Here is a 19,886-nt window from a genome sequence, read left to right as displayed (position 1 = left end):
ACAATCCTTTTGCATATTTCCTACCTCCTTTGTAAGATATACACCATTTGTACAAATAAAAACAGCCAAAGTGCTTCTGAATTAATCAATGACAGAATACCAAAGACATAAGAATTCCATCACACACAAATCAAGTTAACAGATTCATTCAAGAAAATAATGAAATATTGAAATGTCACCTCTCTCCTTTTAATTCCTTCCCTAAGCAAATACACTACATCCTCTCCTTCACATTCTGTAGCTTTAAAGCCTTTGGTCCAGTTGAGGAGGATACCCTAAAAGAAAAAAAAGGCATAATTACTAAGTTTCTGAGTATGCCATTCATTAGAATATGAGAGAGTTATTAAAAAAACATTCTGAAACACACAGGTTTAAAAGACTAAATACATACACATACATAAAAGCACAAAATGAACATCTCTGTTAAAAACTGCAGTTAAACCTGGGGGATAAACACTGTTCCACTGTGAAAGATTGTACAGTCTAACCCTGATGCCACATTATATGCTGATGGTGATCTCACAGACATGACCATAACTCTTGCAAATGGAACCCAGTTTTTGGATAGTACACTGGTAAAACACAGATACGGCGCTCTGAAAGAAGAAGATCTCCAGTGTTCGCCAGGAAAATACAACACACATATAGAAATGTACCACAACCCTCTACTGAACAGCATATACTACGTATTTCAGTCGTGCCCAGGTTCTCTCCCCTGGCTGGAGCAGCTCTTTTAAGTAGTTTGGTAAGAGAACAATTTTTCAAACTAAAAAAGCGGCAAGGAGTTTTTCAAACTGAAGGTGATAAATTCTATTCCCTGATATTGCAGGTGATGCACCCCCAACCTTAGTTTCTAGGCAACATTCATCATGTTATGGCTTTGCTTTTAACATTAAAAATGCCTACTTGACAGATACTCACCTAGGCACTTGCTAGTGAAAAGTCTCAGAGATCCAAAATGTGTCACAGAGCACCATTATTGGCACACTCCTTTACATATGAGATTCCTCTTATTTTCAACATGGAATGTTTTATATATTTTTCCACTTGCTCCAAATTTTATATATTTTATTATGAAGCTACATGTAGATAGAAGCTTTCTTTGCTTCTTCAAAATTTGTGTCAACTTTTAATTTGGACTAAAGCAACATATTCTATTTGAATTAAAAAAACCTCCAGAATTAAAATGCAATCTGCTGATCAAATCATTCCATATTCTACTCAACACTGAAAAAGCATGACAAAAAATGAAAACGGAGGATGTCATTGTCCCAAAGAAAAGAGCCTTTGCTCTTGGAAGATGCTAAAGCCTTGGTCATAGAAAAAATAAAAAAAAATCACACTGCTGGGAAAGACTGCTACTGCCCAGAATGTAACCACATATCCTAGACATTGAAATTCTAGATAAAAATGTGGTAGAGAAAGCCATCTTTCTAAAACAGTATTGAAAAGAATGTCACCCTTCTAGAAGTCAATATTAAATTTGGGGCAGATAATTCTACAACCCTTTCCACAGACTTATACACACAAGCATTTCTATTGCAAATTTTAAAAGAACTACTCATATGAGTAAGTATAATGTAGCCTGTGCAAGGTTGGAGAATCAGATCCACAAGAAATACTAATGGACAGATTCAAAAGAAACAAAGATATTATAAAAAACTTACAGCATCTAAACTGGTCTGCTTGCAAGGGAAGGAAAATGTAAAGCCAAGAGGAAGTCGTGCGCCTTTTATTCCCATGTAATCCAGGAAGTCTGAGATACAGGTAACAATGTGATCAAATAGCTTTAAAAAGAAATATATAAACATCATTACAATTAGTCATATTTATTTAAATATATATCTGTTTATATATTCTTTAAAAATCAGAGATAATGCAGGAAAAAAATAGAAATGCTCACTTCTTCTCCAGTACCCAGCATGACTTCTATAGGAATAGCATATATTTTATTGTGCATTTCAACTGTTCTCTTTTTACCACTACGGATCTTCACAAGCAAAACTCTGAAGTTTGTTCCTCCAAGATCGAGAGCCAGAAAATCTCCATTCTCTGTAACAAAGTATTTATACATTTTAGGAACACAGAAATAAAGCAAAAGCAGATGTCCATTTTTCATTTTCTGAGCAGGCATTTTGGCATAAGGCTCTGGAAGTTCTCTCAATAGTCTGAAGGCTTTAAAGGTTCTTCATGACTATTCTAAGCCTTTTCCCTACTTGTTGAAAACCTGCACGTGCTGAACTATACACTCTTTAAAAAGTGAAGAATTCTCCAGGAAGCCAGGAGATGGTGCTATGTTCCTGCTTCACCAACTGCAGAGTGTAGTCTTACGCTGCATATGTAGAAGAGAGAGGGAAAAAAAAGGTGGCCATTCCACCTCTAGTGCCTATGGATAGCTAGAGAAAGCACAGCACTGCCTCCACTGGCTGAGGTTAGAGATGTGAATGACTAGTCGCTTCCTCTCCTTTGCTGCCTCTATCAGAAAGAGCTAGCGGGGGGGGGGGGGGGGAGCGGGGGGGGAGAAGGGAGAGGAGGGGAGAAGAGGGTGTGCTTCAAAGTGGCAGCGCCTGGCGGAACCCAGGGACAGCTGGAGACTCCCCTGCTGACTCTGGTCTCCATGAGGCGCTGCCGCTTTGGAATGCCCTGGAGAGCATGGAGCCAGTGGGGGACTACTTGATTCTCCCACAAGCCCTCTCCCCTATGGTTGCCAGATGGTTGAACCAAAAATACCGAACACCTTCCCCCCCTCACCACCCTCCAAACAAAAAACAAAAAAACACCCCACCGGGGAAAAAATTATCTCGAGGGAAAAAAAAAAAGGGGGAGGAGGCCAAAGTTGTTGAGGAAAAAAAAAGGGACTCCGAGACTTATTAAGTAATACATAAATAAATAATAAAACAGCATGGCTTCTTTCAGAGTGAGTGCAGAGTTAGAATAGGGATAGGAACAGGGGAGCAGTTGAACACTAAGACCCAGGGAAGGCATTGCTTCCCCTTGGTCTTTAGGCTTTTTGCCAGCGGCCATTTTGTGTTTTTGTTCAAGCCAGAACTTAGCTTCCCTGCGGAACCAGGTAAGCATGGGCTCTGGGGGCGGGAGGCGGGAGAGGCCGAGGGGTTGCCAGGTGTCTGGTATTTTCGCCTCCTGGCCAGGAAAAAAAAATAAATCAGAAAATACCAGATATTTTAGGTGTCCGGTATTTTCTGATTTTTTTTTAACCGAACAGGAGGTGAAAATACCGAACACCTGGTAACCCTACTCTCCCCACTGTGCTTTAACCTTTGAAGTGTAGCAACAGCCCTGGGGCTATTGCTATACTTCAAATACAGAGGGGCCCTTATCAACTAATTGAACAGTCAATGCAAATTGCATCAACTATTCGATTAGCCAATTAATCTAAATTTAACATCTCTAGTTGAAGTATCAATTGCTATCTATGACCAATGAGAATGGAACTAGCCACAGTTCATGGACTGAATTCAAAGCGCTCTGAAACACTCCCACTAAGGGTATGTCTACACAGCCAAGTTATTTCGAAATAACTTTCCTAGCGTCTACACAGCCAAACCACTATTTTGAAGTAAATTCAAAATAGTGGAGCGCTTATTTTGAATTTATAAACCTCATTCTATGAGGAATAACGCCAAATTCGAAATAGCTATTTCCAGGGCTCGTCAATTAGGGTAATCTACTCACCCGTGGCGAGTACATTTTAGCCCGGGACAGCGCCGCAGCGCGATTAGTGCATGCGCAGCACGGTCTGCACATGCACAGCATGCAAAACCATGCAGCTGGCAAGCAGAGCTCGCTGCTGCTTGTCAAGCCCTGGCTATTTCGAAATAAGTGCTGTGTAGACACTTATTTCGAAATAGGGGGCCTCCAGCCTTCACAGGTGCTCTGGTGGCCACTCCAGCCTCAACCAATAACACTTCTCTCTCTACCCCCCTCCCCGGAGCCCTTAAAGGGGTAGACTCTGGCCACAGTGCCTGTGCCAGCTCCAAGCCTGCCAGCCCAGAGCAAGCAGTCACTGCCCCTGACCCAGTGGCCACAAAACATAAGCCAGCAAGCCACAGGCAGCCAGCCCTCCACTGCTCCCCAGGAGCAGTCTTCCAGCTCCCAGGAGCCTGCCAGGGCCCAGGGAAGGCGGACGCCTTCCTGGTCCAGAGTGGAGATCATGGACCTTATTCAGGCATACCTCCAACGTCCATGATCTCCGCACTAGATGGAGGAACGCAGCCGTCTATGGCAGGATAGCTGCCAGCCTGGCCACCAAAGGCCACATGTGAACTCAGGAGCAGATTTGCATGATAATCAAGTTGGTCTGGCGAGACCCCCAACCCTGAGCTTCCCCTCCACCTTCTTCCCCTTGCTTTCCCCTTCCAGCTCCCTCCTCCCACCCTCTCTTCTCCCCTCTCCTGCCTCCTTTCCCCAGTCTCACCAGAGTTTCATTCCCTCCCCCCAAGTTGTTAAATAAAGAGAGTTTGTGTTCATGAAACTACATGTATTTTATTTGACAGCAGGAAGGGGGGGTTAGGAAGCGGTAAGCGTGAGGGAGGAATGAGGCACAAGCTCCCAGTGGGGCAGATCAGGGAGGCTCTTAGTGCTCCCCAGAATGGAAGCTCTCCCGCAGGGCCTCCTGGACACTGACAGCCCCCCAATGACCTCTCGGATGGCAGCCTGCAGGAAGTGAGGCTAAGCTCGCAGCAAGGCATCCAAGAGAAGCACCAGAGTGCCCAGGGGCAGCTCTGGCTCCATGTCCCAAGTGAGCGCAGCCAGAGCACACAGAGACAAATGCTTTGCTGTCCCACATCGAGGTAGGCACGCAAGCAGGGAAAGCTGAAAACCGGCTGTCTGGGGAGGGGGCGGGGGGAGTCCCTTTAAGCACAGACCTCATATAGCCTCAGGCAACAGCCCCACACAGTAAGTCCTGACCTGGTGCCCTGCTGGAACTGGTTCTGGCCAGCCTTAAATACGATTCAGAGTCCACTCAGTGTGGAGGCGCTATTTCGAAATAGCAAAACGTTATTTCGAAATGCATTTTGTGTGTATACGTGTTATTTCGAAATTAGATATTTCAAAATAACACGGTAGTGTAGACATACCCTAACTTACAGATTTTGAACCAAGTACTAGATGAGGCAAAATTACCTATAAACTCTCAGCTAATGGAGAGCAGTGGAGCATGAAGGGAGCTATATTTATATTTATGAATAGGCTCAAACAACAATTCTAACTTGCAAAAGATATGTTAAAAGAGGAATTACAGCCTCAATTTCCTCTTTTTGGTGGTTTAAGACTTTTGTAGTTAATATAAATGCTACTCAAGATCCAATTCTTTAAAGTACCAACTAGCAATTCAGCTCCAAGTGTATGTTTTTGGTTTTCTTGCACCACAGCATCCTGCTTGCCTGGAAGTACAGATTCAGGACCTTCGCTAGGAGGCACAGGAACCTGGAGCAACTCTCCACCAGTGCCCCAGGTGTAGGTCCCAGAGAAAAACACACACAACACCTCCCCCCCTTTGCCCTTGCTCCACCTCTTCCCCAAGCCCTGCCTCTGCTCTGCCTGCACCCCACCCCTACTATGCTCTCTTGCCCCCTCCCTCAGCAATGCAAACCAGGGGATTACAGGGCCTGGAACCAGGTGGAAGCAGGGGTTGCCTTCCCCTCACATTCACCAGAGCGGCAGGAGCCCGAGTGGCCCCATTGCCTACTTTGCCCCACCCCACAACTCTCTCCCAGCCCCGACACCAGGAACTGGAACGCCCAAGCCTGAGATACTTTACTTCTGGCTGCTGCAGTGAAGCAGAGTTCAGCAGGCTGGGACAGGGCACTGGGGCAGAGCAGAGCAGGCTGCTGGGCCACTCCGGATCCTGTTGCTGCAGTGAGTGGGGAGGACGGTGATCCCTGCAATCTCCTAGCTCCCTCCTGTTCATAGGACAAATGACCTGCCACAAGGTCCCCCAAAGTGCAGGGCAGCCACCCCGAATGCCCTATGGATAGGACAGCTCTTTATATACTGCTATATTTTTACGATGCTCCTCTTGCAACAATTATAATGAAACTACCTGTTCCATCTGGTGTGCTGCGAACAAAGGTGGGCAGCATTTTTACTTTTGCTGTTTCATGAGTTTTCTTCCTCAGCCCAGCTTCAATTTCTGTTCGCATCCTTTTTTTAACCTGCAACAGCTGCTCATGAGTAAGCTTGAATTCAGCCAGAGTCTCATCTATCAGCCTGTGCTGCTCAGACAGCCTGTATGCTACTGCTGTGACCATTGCAGCACCCTTTCCACTGCCACTCTCAGACAGAAGAAATCGGACATCTGAGTCAGGAACTAATCGCCTTGTCGTTTTGTGCAAGCGCCTGGAGTATCTGTGAAGAAGAAAAAATTGTAAAATAGTAATCTCTCTCAGGTCAGCTCAAAAACCTGCACTGGTCATCGCTGGCTATACACATGAAGGGAACATGGGATATATATTAGCTTTTCTGCCTTTGAAATTGGTCAGTCGCTGCTTTCTGCTACACAGTGGGTTTTTCATTGCAAGTGTTCCAACCAAGCCCCAACCCTCCTTGAGCAGTGCTTCCCTCCTATCACACAAGCTGAAATATGCCTTTCCATGTAAAAAGAATCATCATTACATGATGGTAGAGTGGAAAAGTATTCAGCTCATAGATAGACTTTTTCCAGAATTCAGGAAATCCTAGCAAAAGTCATGGAAAAAATCCTCTCAGAATATCATGCTCCTAACAGGATATATCAAACTGACTCACCATCTGGTGTGAGCTTCTACAGCATCTCTTATTACTGCAGATTCCCTTTAGCTGGTATCACAATATTCTTGCATTTGTTTGGATTTTTTTTTAAATATTAAAGGGAAAAACATAAAAATAAATTTAAAAGCTCAAAGTATCAATTTATAAACTAAAAACAACAGACTGAATGAACAGCAAACATTAAAAACCTGACAGCTAGTGCAAGTGATCAAAATAATGGTGTTTATTCATAACAAAAATGTTCAGGAAAAAAAATTCATTCTGAACAAAAAAAATGTAAAAAAAACCAAAACCAAACTGGAAAACGTCTACAAAAAGTTTTAGGAGATGGAGGGAAACTTAGGGTTTCCCCCAAAATTCTCTATAGAAAATACTTACCTTTGTCCTTTATAGTCCATCTACAATGTACCTAATACTATATGCTCCAGCTCTCAAGCAGTAACATAATATCTTAAGTAATTAACTTTTTCAGCTAGATACTGGTAGTTAGAGGTAGTACAGGCTTTCACCTTTTGTGTACACCAAAATTTAAGTGAGGGACAGCAACTGTATTGCAGGCTAGATGGAAACCATTTTAAACTAATTTTTAACTAATTTATAAAGCAGATTATTGTTTCAGCATGAAAAACATGTTAGCCTTTGTACATGAAGGATACTAAAGAAATCAAGCCTGCACTTTAGTTACTTATATCATTTTTTTGGTTTTAGTCATGAATCTGTAAACACTTATCTCTACCCCAATGACTTCAATATGTAAGCTTCTACAGGATCAAGACCTTGGTCACTGGTTCAAATGTTATAACTAGAGTATGTTCAAGTGACTAAACAAGTTACATCATAACTCTGCATACCCATTAAAAATAACTCTCTTCTATGAAGTTTACATAAATCCAAACTAATACATTATAAAAATGCAGCTAAAAAAATAGGGCAAAAAATAAGCAAGCTGTTTCTGTAAGGACAAGGAAATTCAGAGACTATTTTTTCCTTCTAACTTCCAAGCATAAGCAAGAGGAAGTCTGAAGAAATGGAGTTATCAAAGTCACTTTCAAAGCAATTCATTTTAAACTGGAAATAGGGAACAATATTCTATTACTGGGGTTTCCTCCTCAGAGCTCAGACCATAGGCACAAATACAGTCTTTGGATATTTGTTTAACTGTATTTTTGATTAAATAAATTGTTCTTTACTGTTGGAACTTGCAAAGGCACTTAAGGAAGTAAGGAACTCAAATCCCTTTCAATGAGTGTTAGATGCCTATTTTCTTTAAGCTCTTTTCAACTCTCAAACTAGTTCTACAGTAAATGGCAACAACATTTGTTGACAGAGATGTTTACCTCTTTCTCTATATATGCAGACAAGTAGCTTCTGTTCAGTCATTTGTGACTACACGTCAAGATGCTGGCCTCACGTTACATATTTGACCTTTGCAAAAGATGAATTCTAACAGGTGCCAAATGTTAATTACAGAAACAGCAGGACTTACTGTGGATGCATCTTGTAAAGGGAACCATCCACACCCACCGTGGTACGCAGCCTGGTTACTCCTTTATTATCACGCAGTTGATTTAGAATTGCACCCAAAGTACTTGCCACCAGATTAGCAGAACGGAATGTAACAATTGTACAGACGTGCTGGACAGCAATGCAGTCTTCATGGGATGGTTCTACCCCAAGACGTGTCAAAATTTCTTTGGCTTTATTCAGACCTTCTTTGCTTCTACAAACAGGAATTTAAAGAGAGAACTCTCAAATATGAAATTATAAAATGCATAATTAAGTAATGTGATCTGACATCAGGCACTTTACCATGTGATGGTGTTCTGAGAGTCTGAGAAGGATGTTAAGAAAAGCAGTTAATGGCAATATCAGCCTACGGCAATCCCTCTATTAACTGGACTACAGAATTACGAAGTACGAAAAAAGGGGGAGTAAAAACAAAATAATGCGTGCTAAGAATATACAGCTTTTCAGTAAAGCCCAATGGAGATATATTGTCTACGAAATCATTTCTATCAGTGGAACAATGTAGTTTCAACAATTATGTCAGTACAATTATATGTGCCAAATTACTCATGTATATATAGTTAAAATGATATTCATCTCCTCAAATTTGTTTGCCATTGGCATCAAGTACATTTGCTGACAGTGTATTGTGTCTTAAGGTGTGTTTATAAGATGCATCTCCAACAGGGAACAATTCTTCACCACGCTAGACTATATAAGCAAGTCTACTTTCCACTGAACCTGACATAATTCAAACAAGTGTGAAACCGAGCCAAACTGCAGACAGCCGTATATATACACACTATTTGTAAGCATTACCTGATTCATGTTCTTGGGTAAGAGCAGGGTAATAAAAGCATGGAGAAGCTTGTGGAAGCCAGTCATTGGTCACAACCAAAGCAAAATGAAGAGGAGCAACCCCATTAAAATTCCTTTAGTTATTTGCCTCAAGGCAATAGAAAGCATATCCGCTGAAGACATTTACAGGCTTAGAGAAATTAAATGTCTTTATGCCTTAGTGAGTTTAAATTATAAACTAATTCAAAATTCTGTTTTATAAGCAGAGGCCTCAATTCCACAAGCTACTTAAGTATGCATGCATCTCTGAACATATGAGCAATCCCATACTCATATGTATTACAGCCGCTCCCCAAGTTACGACCACCTCCATTTATGACCATCCGCACTTACGACCAAAGCGGTCGTAAATGTAGATCCGAGTTACAAACAGCGATCCGCGCTTACGAACAGCGCAGTCGCCATGTAACTCTATGGGATCCGAGTTACAAACACTTCGAGTTACGGACCAAGTGTTGGTCCGTAACTTGTTTGTAACTCGGGGAGCGGCTGTACTGGTCTGCTGAATTATGGCCAGGGTGAACGGATATGGCTACAGCTAAGGCTGTCTATGTACTTTTCATTCTAAAGCTTCTTTTTCCAGACTTCTATAACTTTTCAAACTATTGGCTTTCATGATGAAATTTTTTACAGTGGTTCTCATTGGTGGTTTCTAAACACAACAATATTTTTATTCTCTTCATTTACCTTTTAACTGACTATACATGCATGTGAGCATAAGGTGGATCCATTTTCACTTTTATGTGGAATTGCTCATGGAATATGATCTGTAGATGTTTGTAGAGGAAAAGGGTTGGCTCCGCAGAAATTACTGATTGTTCCCACAATATCATACCAAAAATGGCAGTTTCAAAAAAATGAGAAGTAGGTTTTTAAAAATTTGACCAGGGGGAATATTATTCAGACACACAAATTTTAAAAATGGGTACTGAAAGCCAAAAGTATCTATTGAAAAGATGTTAACATTGTAACATGCAAAACTTCATATTTTATAGTCAGTATAATATTTATCATCATTTACTGGATGGGATGCTCTGTATACTTTTCATGTTGATTTTATTTGTACATGATGGTACTGTGGAGTTTGGGAGAGTGTCTCACTTAAGCAAGCATTTACTGGGATGCACTGAGTAAAGCTTTCTGCAGGTTAAATTACATGGCAGGAGGAGCCTATATTTCTAGTACACCATGGTGGAGTACGTTCTAGTTGTGATAGTAGAGATAGGTTTCAGTAGAAACACCAACCACCTGCCAAGACTTGACAGTGCTTCAGCTATCCATAGGCATGCCAAAGATACACATTCTTCACTGTCATTACTACTCCAGAAAGCATAGTGGTTTAGAATGGCAAACTGCATCAGCACATCAGTATTTCTAGTGTCTGTTTCTGACCTCTCATTCCTGAAAAGAGGACAGCCAGCAAAATGCCAGAAATGCTGTCAAAACACCCGATACCAACATAAGAGGAGGCACAAGGAGCAAGTCACTCACTCAGGTAGTTAGGTCTGGGAAAAGGCAGTTTGGAAATAGCGGAGTGCCCCAGGGATGCTTGAACACCCCAGGACTTTAATACAGACACTGTTAAAAAAAGGAGTGTAATAAACTGGAGTGCCCGTATTACAAACCTGATCTGCATTTATACTAGGGCCCCCTTTACACCATTTTGACAGCATAAATGGCCTTTGCCTTTAAACACACTTTCAGGCCCCTTCATACTTTCCAGAGTGGTGTAAAGGCCTTCGTATACATAAGAATCAGATCCTGGATCTAATTTGTACTTGTTTTAAGTGTTAGTTCATTTGAAATCTAAGCCCCAGCTTCACTTTACACATTTGGCAGTTACAACTCAGAACTCTGGGTAGGGGCATTAGCCAAAAGGTTGGAGGCTGCAAGACTAAGTAGATTTATAGTTTACGGGTACTACTCATTCACATTGCAGTAAGGTAATGGTTGTTTCCAACAGCCCATCCAAGAGCCCACCCTGAAATTCCTTGTTCACGCAGCAGCCACTAAGATAATTATACCATCCTTTCCTAGCCGCTGCCAAACAAGAAAGGGGCAACAAACAATTACAAAAGGAAATGGTGGTTACCACACTGCAAACATGCTGATTCTTTTACAAGTCAGAAAAAAGAAAGCAAGCCAGGAAGGCGTCGCTCACTTTTCTATGGCAGACACGTGTTTCGTTTCAAATTTTCCTTTGGTTAAAAGCTCTGGAGTGATTCGCCCTTCAAATAGTAGCCCCTCCTTGGCCATCTTCACAAGGATAAGCCTGACCAGCTCACCCATATACATTCCACTAACCATCTTCTCGAACCTGTAACAACAAATAAACAAAAATCCCACAAATTAAATATTTGCACAGTGAACTCGCAGATTCAGACATAACATTCAGGTTTAAAGCCACCTTTGATGCTTTTCTACTTTGTATCTTTTCTACTAAGAAGAGAAGCTATATTCTGCTATTTGCTACAATGTAGATAATATCACTGAATTATGACTGTTTAAGCATGTGACACACACAGGACAGAGCTTATGAGTGGAAAATGGCCTTATAAAGAGAGTAACCTTAGAGAGGCCAAAATGCATCTGCATAGAATTGTGGATGAAATTTTATCACTTGGATGATAAAGTATGGTGCCTGATTTGCATCTACAAGTTACCTTCTTGAACTACAATGCCTAGTGCTCTGGTCTGCACTTGCAAATACATGCAAGAGCAGAGATAGCCTTGCTAAAAAGGAGGCTGGACTAAGGGCTGGCTGAAAATCTGGCCTGTTATGTACACAAAGGCCCCCATCATATGATACAATGAGAATTTTTGAGTCATCAGGTAACAGCTTTAAAAACAGTACTAATAATGTCACTGGAGAAATGTATAAAGGAAACAATTTATTATATACATACGTAAGGTTTTAAATATTTCTTAGTTTTAGGGTTTTATCCACTTATCTGCTCTGCATCAGACCAAGCATGAAAGGTTGAAAGCCTGACTGTACTGCCTAACATCCTAGATTCTTCTTTTTTCAAATAACAATGCTACTTTTAAGAGACAAGTGTCACTGCTACCCAGAGGCTACTGAAGCAGTCAGGGCCTAGCAATGAATGTAACCAAATAAACCCATTTAAACATAAATGTAATCTCCCCTTCTTATTGAAAGGCATTAAAAAAGTTCAGAATGTAAATCTGAAGACACTTTGGTAGCAGGACATCTTGATTGTGAACTTTTCATTGGGCTCTGGTATGGAAGGGAAATGTCCCCTGCCACAACTTGATAAAATTAGCAAGTTTCTCTGGAGGTAGATGACAGGGAGGGATCACGTGAGGATTACCTGTTGTGATCCCTCTCTCTAGGGCATCTGGTATTGGCCACTGTCAACAGACAGGGTACTGGGCTAGATGGACCTTTGGTCTGACCCCGTACGGCCGTTCTTATGTTCTTACGTAAATCTTACTGACACCCTCTCACTGCATTCACGCACACTCGTCACTTTATTTATTTATTAATTTTATTTAAATATTTTTACCTCGCCTATTTAAAATATTCAAACTGCTTACCAAAAAAACCAAAAACCAAAAAAAAACACAATACAAATATATATAAAAATTTAAAATATGAGACCCCAGAGGGACATAACCAGCTAAAAACACATAGAGAGGAGGAACACACACATACAAACCCAAACATTAATAAAAGCACAAATAAAAAGGGTGGCTTTAGCCTGACGCTGAAACAACATTAGCGTTGGCACCATGCGAATATCCCAAGGAAGAGAATTCCACAGCCTGGGAGCAAAAGCTGAGAATGTCCTGTTCCGCATAGATGTTAATCTTATCTCCACAGGTGGGGGAACATGAAGCAGAGCCTCCCCAGCTGACCTCAATCCCCGGGCAGGTTCATATGGGAGAAGACAGTCCTTCAGATACCCCGGACCTCACTCATTTAAGGCTTTATAGATCATAACTAAAACCTTAAATTGTGCCCGGAAACATACTGGAAGCCAGTGCGGTTGCCAAAGCACTGGCACAATGTGCTCCGTATAACTAGTGTTGGTTAAAACTAGAGCAGCCGCATTCTGGACCAGTTGAAGTTTCTGAAAGCTCTTTAGAGGCAGCCCCACATAAAGTGCATTACAGTAATCTAGTCAGGATATAACAAGAGCATAGATCACCATGGCCAAATCATGCTTGTTCAGTAAGGGTAGCAGCTGGCGGATCAAAGAAGTTGCCCAAAGGCACTCCTGGCCACCGAAGAACTCTGATCTTCAAATGTTAAAAAAGGGTCCAGGAGGACTCCCAAGCTGCGTACCTGTTCTTTCAGGGGGAGAGTAACCCCATCTAGAATAGGTGCCATGCTACATTGACGAACAGATGGCCTCCTGATCCACAGGACCTCAGTCTTATCTGGGTTCAACTTCAGCTTATTTGACTTCACCAAACCATCACTGCCTCCAGACACCGATTTAGATCAGTCACCGCCATACCTGGTTTTAATGTCACAGGGAAATAGAGTTGGGTGTCATCTGCATATTGATGGCACCATCCTCCAAAACTCTTTATGACCTCTCCCAGCGGCTTTATGTAGATATTAAACAGCATAGGGGACAAGATGGAACCTTGCAGAACCCCATAGCACAATCATCATGGGGTCAAATAGCAGCCCCCTAGCTCCACCTTCTAAAAGCGTCCCAGCAGGTAGGACCGGAACCACTGCAAAACAGTGCCTCCAATACCCAACTCCGCCAGGCGTCCCAGAAAGATATCATGGACAAAGGTATCAAAAGTCGCTGAGAAGTCTAAGAGAATCAACAGGGATGCACTTCCCCCGTCTATCTCCCAGCATAAATCATCTACCAGGGTGACCAACACTGTTTTAGTTCCAAAACCAGGCCTACAGCCAGACCGAAATGGATCTAAGTAGTCTGTTTCTTCCAAGAAAGCTTGGAGTTGCAACACCACTGCCTGCTCGAGTACTTTGCCCAAGAAGGGAATATTAGCAATTGGGCGATAGTTATTTAAGTAATGTGGGTCCAAGGAAGTCTTCTTGAGTAGCAGTTTTATCACTGCCTCTTTCAAGGCAGCAGGAACCATATCAGATCTAAAAGATGCATTAATAATCCCCTGGACTCAGCCAGTCAATCCTTCCCAGCTAGATTTAATAAGCCATGAAGGGCAGGGGTCAAGTGAGCACGTGGTCGGTCGCACTCCTCTAAGCATCTTGTCTACCATCTTCAGTCTGCAATAGCTGAAACTGATCCAGAGAAAAAAAAGACTGGGTGGTGCACTCAACACATTCTGTGCCCCCTTTACATAGGAACTGGAGTCCAAATCCAACCAGATGCTTTGCAAACAGATCACAGCAGGAGGCCAAACGCTCCTCTATTTTGTCATGAGTGCCAGACTGCAACAGGCCCCGCACTACTCAAAACAATTCCACTGGACGGCATTGTGTGGACGCAATACGGGTGAAGAAGTAGCTTTTCTTCTCTGTCAGCACCACCATAGAGTAATCTCACAGTTCAGCTCTAACCCACAGTCAATCGATTGGACTCAGCTCTAGTTCTCCTCCAGTGGCGTTCTAGCCATCGCACAGACTGTTTTGCTGCCATCAGCTCCCCAGAAAACCAGGGAGCAAACTTGGCTCGACTGGTCCAAAGAGGGCACTTAGGAGCAATCATATCTACTGCCCGGGCTACCTCGATGTTCCATGTATCGACTAGGGCATCTACAGGACCATTTGCCATAATGGCTGAACAATCCTTCAGGAACCTCAGGAAACCCTCCGGATCCATCAGCCTCTAAGGGCAGATCATCTTAATTGGTCCTCCGCCTCTGTGGAGGGGAAAGTCAGCAGATAGTCTAAACTTGACCAGGTAGCGATCAGTCCATGACAGAGGGAGTATAGCCACATCCCTGATCCCAAGAAGTCTATCACCCTTAGTCCAAAAAACCAAATTGAGCATATGACCTGCAACACGTGTTGGGTCAGTTATTTCTTGGGATAGTCCTAGGGTGGTCATGGTATCCATACAATCTTGGGCCAGACCGAACAGCCTCAGGGTGGATATTAAAGTCCCCCAAGACCAAAAGCTTTGGCGTCCTCAACGCCACGTCCGAGACCACGTCGGCCAGCTCGAGCAGAGCATCTGCCGTAAAGCGAGGTGGGTGGTACACAAGCAGCATACCCAACCTATCCCGGCCACCCATCATCAAGTACAGACACTCGAATCTGACACTTTGTTGAACCAAAACCCTAGCCAGTGAGATAGTACCTTGACAGACAATTGCCTCCCCACCTCCACGACCATTAAGCCGTGGCTGATGCTGTACTGAGATCCCAGCCAGGCATAACTGGGAAAGGTCAACGCCTCCCTCCACTCCCAGCCAAGTCTCAGTGAGACAAGCCAGGTCAGCCCCTTCATTCAGAATTAAATCGTGGATGACAACTGTCTTCTGGGATACTGACCTGGCATTCAGCAACAGCACCCTCAGGGCCGATGGCCAGGTATAAAAGTTCCCAAAATTTTTAAGACTGGGAACAGGACCGGAAAAAGGAATAGCACGTAACTGTCTAAATCTCATTCCCCTTGGCTGGCCAGTCCAGATCTTACTTCCATATCTTCCCCTACAGGTCACAACTGCCATGATGCCATCTGAGCCCTCCTCCTTAGGCACCCCAGCTGTGCCAAACCACATAATGGCGCGGGAGCAGAACAAACACACCTTCAGTTTGGGTAGGTAAAGTGAACTTCCTCTCACCAAGAACCCTCGCCTGCCCTCCCTGCTCTCACCAAAGACTGAGTAGGCCATCTCACAACCAGGTGTGCTGCTCTCACCACCACACACAAACACACACTCAATTATAATCCGCCATCACAACACACACCCTCGCCCTTGGTCTGCCCCCCAAAGGGCTTTTAGGCCACCCCTGTTAATGGCTGCAAGCAAAACCTGCAGCTGAAAGGTCTAAATCGTAACGAGGCAGGCCTCTCACTCAGGAGCGAGGTGGTGACAGCTGCAACAGCTCTGCCTTCTCAGATCACTTGGTCCCAGCTAACGTCTGGATGCAGTTGTATCTACGATCCAGTGTGTCCACACTGTACAAGACAAAAAAATATCAAACACCACTGAGAGCAGAGGTTCTAAAGGCAGCATCTGAACATATCAGTGGAACAGTCAAAGAGGATCAGGATTCAAACAGGCAGAGCTGGGTAACAATGGACTCTAAATGCAGGAAATAACACTCAATTAGAACTGACAAGAAACTGCAACATGGTAACATGGGATGATATGGAGAATAAGGCCTGGTCTACACTGGGGAGTTTCAGTAAAACTTAGCCACATTAGGTCAATTTTCTACACAATGAATCCACACCACCAAGCCTGTTCCATCAACTTTAAGGGCCATTAAAGTCCATTTTGGTACTCTTGCTTTTCACAAGGAAGAACAGTAAATTCGACATTGCATAGTCTACTTCAGGGTAGTGCAGATGCAGCGCTGTGAAAGTCGCTATTCTTGGCCTCAGAGTTGTCCCACAGTGCCCCACTGCAACTACTCTGGTCAGGATTTTCAATTCTGCTTATTTGCAGGTGCACAGGAAAAGCCCCTGGAAGATTTGAATTTCATTTCTCATGTAGTCAGTAGGGGCGAGCAGACCTCAGAGCAGGCAGCACACCTGACCAGGAATGCCCAGGGTTGTAAACAAGCTCCAGCATGGCACATGCAGCAGATCCTGGTCCTCACTGCTGTGTGAGGAGAGGAATCTCTTCAGGCACAACTACGAGCCAGCATAAGAAATGCTGATATCTCTGCCAAGATCACAAAGGGCATGGAGGAGAAAGGATACGCCAGGAACCTCCAGCAGTGCCACATGAAAATAAAGGAGCTGAGACAGGCATACCAGAAGACAAAGGAGACAAAGGGACAGTCTAGATTATTGTCTCAAACATGCCGCTTCTATGACCGGCTGCATGGGATTCTAGGAGGGGACCCAATCAGTTTCCCAAGCCAGTCTGTGAATTCCTATCAACGTTCCTCTGGCAGCAGTGTGGAGGACACTGTGGATGAGGAAGGAGGAGGAGGAGAACAGTCAGCAGGTGAGTGGAACACCCTCTCACTAACAGCCAGGCAACTTTGGAGACAATCCCCTCTCCTCCCGGGACATCTCGCTACCAGGCACTGATGGCGGGAAGGGCACCATAATCAGTTCTGAGAACCAAAAAGACTTAGGCTATGTCTAGACTGCAGGCTTCTTTCAGAAGAAGCTTTTCCGGAACAGATCTTCAAAAAAAAACAAGAGCAAATTACCTGGGTTTTGTGTGATCCAGCTCAAATACTGACCTGAGTAGCTTTAAACAAAACAACCAAGGCACAATTTGATGAACTGTGTCTGTATTCTTCTAGCAATGCACAGGTGAGTCTTCACTGCTCATTTTAGCTGTTGCTTTAACCTTCCAAGTACACAGAAGTATGCAAAATACTTCTCTAACCTCTTAAGCCTAGACTAAGTGTCAACTATCAAAGGCAATTTATAAATATTCTTCCATATTAAACCAAATAGAGGGGTCATACTGGTTAACAGTATACATAAACTGTTCTGTACCAAATATTGTGGTCTAAGAGGGTTGTTTAATACTGTAAAATGGACTACTTCTGTTATCACTGAGGAAAGCATGGACAAAAAAAAAAGAAAGGAGTACTACACCATTGCTATTTATCAAGGATGAAACACTGATAATACTATGACCCAGGTGGTAGTAAAATTGATAGTCCATTTCAGTAATAAACTCAAACAATGAGGCTAGAGAGGGTGCTATAACCACACCCAGTGCTTCCATTAAATCTGAGTGGGTGTATGCATGCTTATTAAGAAAAACTCCCATGCAATAGGATTCCATCTGGACCAAACCATGATCAGTTCTGAGAACCAAAAGACTTCGGCTATGTCTAGACTGCAGGCTTCTTTCAGAAGAAGCTTTTCCGGAACAGATCTTCCGGAAAAACTTCTTGCGAAAGAAAGCGTCCACACAGCAAAAGCGAATCGAAAAAGCAATGTGCTTTTTCAAAAGACAGTGTCCACGCTGATTGGATGCTATCTCACATTTACCATAAGTTGTGAATACTATGGATGGAGTGGCCACCAGGGCACCTGTGTTTTTTCCTGGAGGCCTCTTCTTTCGGAAAAAAACCCTCTTCCCTGTCCACACATGCCTTTTTCCAAAAGAGCTCTTTTGGAAAAAAGCTTCTTCCTCACAGAAAGAGGTTTACCGCTGTCAGAAAAAAACCCTCTGCTCTTTCGAGACTCTGTCAAAAGAACACAATTGCAGTGTGGATGTAAGTGTAGTTTTTCCGGAAAAAAACTCTGCAGTGTAGACATACCCTTAGATACCGTGCAATGATGAAAGGGAGGAAAGGTGTGGGTTTGTGATATGGAGTTTCAAGGCTACATCTGAGGAGGATTGGAGATAGTCCTAACTAAAAATGGTGCTAAATACTGCTTCATTTTCAAGCAGCAATTTCACAAGTGATAATGCAAGTTCAGTGGATGGAATGTCCCCCTCCTTCTTTTCCATGAGTTGCAAACATGCAGTGTTAAAACTCCCTTGACTCAGTGGGCATATTATCAGCATAGTTAGCTCCGATGCCTCCACCTACTGCAGCCCCCATCTTAAGTAATTATCTGGTAGTAAAATAGAGTTATCTTGCTTCCATCTGGCCACTTCAGACAGTCCATATTTGTTTTGCAAACCATGACCCAAACCCTCTGCTGCACCCTGTCTCTTAATGGGAGTCATAACTAGCTGGGCAAGTTTAGAGTAGCCACCAGGCAGCAATAAATTCCAGCAGGAACATTGTGAATTGAGCCTGAAGATCAGAAAGCCATCAAAAGCTAAAAGCGCTGAGAGCCTGAAAAAGTACAACTGAATTCGTTCCCCATCACCAATCTTGGGCCTGCTCTACGCTATGAGGATAGGCCAACGTTAGCTGCATTAGATCACTTTTATAATTAATGTATCTACACCCACCAAGCCCCTTCTGCTGTCCTAAGGGCTTTTAAAATCAACTTCTGAACTCCAACTTGAAGATAGGAGGAGCACTAAATTCAATCTTCTGGGACCAAACTTGGGATAGTACAAGCACAGCACTATTCAAGTCGACTTTCTTGGACTCCAAGAGATGTCCCACTATACCCCAATGCGACCACTCTGGCCAGCACTTTTAAACCCTGTTGCACTCCCAAGTACACAGGAAAAACCCTTGGAACGTCTGAATTTTATTTCCTGTTTGATCAGCATGGCGAGCCCAGCAGCAAACCTGACCATGAATGCCCGGGCTGTGAACGAGCTCCAACACAGAGTATGCAGGAGATAAAGGATCTGATTTCTGTTTGGGGAGAAGACTCTATGGAGGTGGAACTCTGATATCTATGCCACGAAGCGTAATTCTGATATCTTTGCCAATATTGCACAAGACACAGAGGAAAAAGAATACAGCAGAAACAACCAGCAGTACTGCATGAAAATAAAGGAGCTCAGGCAGGCATACCAGGAGACAAAGGAAGTAAAAAGTCAGAGCCTCAGACATGCCACTGCTAGGAGCTGCTGCATGGAATTCAGCAAGCAAGCAGAGGATCCGATCTCACCAACAACCAGGACTTTTTTCTAACTCTGGAACCAATTCCTTTCCAGGATCCACTGTTGCCATACCCTGGTGGTGAGGAGGGCAACCCAGGTGAGTTCCCATTTCTAAT

The 19,886-nt window shown here is 43.3% G+C and overlaps 1 protein-coding gene across 1 annotated transcript in view; it reads right to left on the bottom strand.

Annotated features, from left to right (window-relative positions):
* HK1 (hexokinase 1) overlaps positions 1–19,886 on the bottom strand; it is a 96,157-nt gene that overhangs the window by 21,456 nt on the left and 54,815 nt on the right. Inside the window, exons 8-13 of the mRNA XM_006121526.3 lie at positions 11,297–11,452; positions 8,258–8,491; positions 6,065–6,369; positions 1,904–2,052; positions 1,668–1,787; positions 180–275 (exon numbers count right to left, since the gene is read on the bottom strand). Of these exons, the coding sequence (XP_006121588.2) occupies positions 180–275; positions 1,668–1,787; positions 1,904–2,052; positions 6,065–6,369; positions 8,258–8,491; positions 11,297–11,452 (1,060 nt within the window). The remainder of the gene's footprint in view (positions 1–179; positions 276–1,667; positions 1,788–1,903; positions 2,053–6,064; positions 6,370–8,257; positions 8,492–11,296; positions 11,453–19,886) is intronic.

Source organism: Pelodiscus sinensis, chromosome 8 (genome assembly GCF_049634645.1).
Source record: "Pelodiscus sinensis isolate JC-2024 chromosome 8, ASM4963464v1, whole genome shotgun sequence".
Classification (NCBI taxonomy): Eukaryota; Metazoa; Chordata; order Testudines; family Trionychidae; genus Pelodiscus; species Pelodiscus sinensis.
This window is presented reverse-complemented; position numbering and strand designations above follow the sequence as displayed.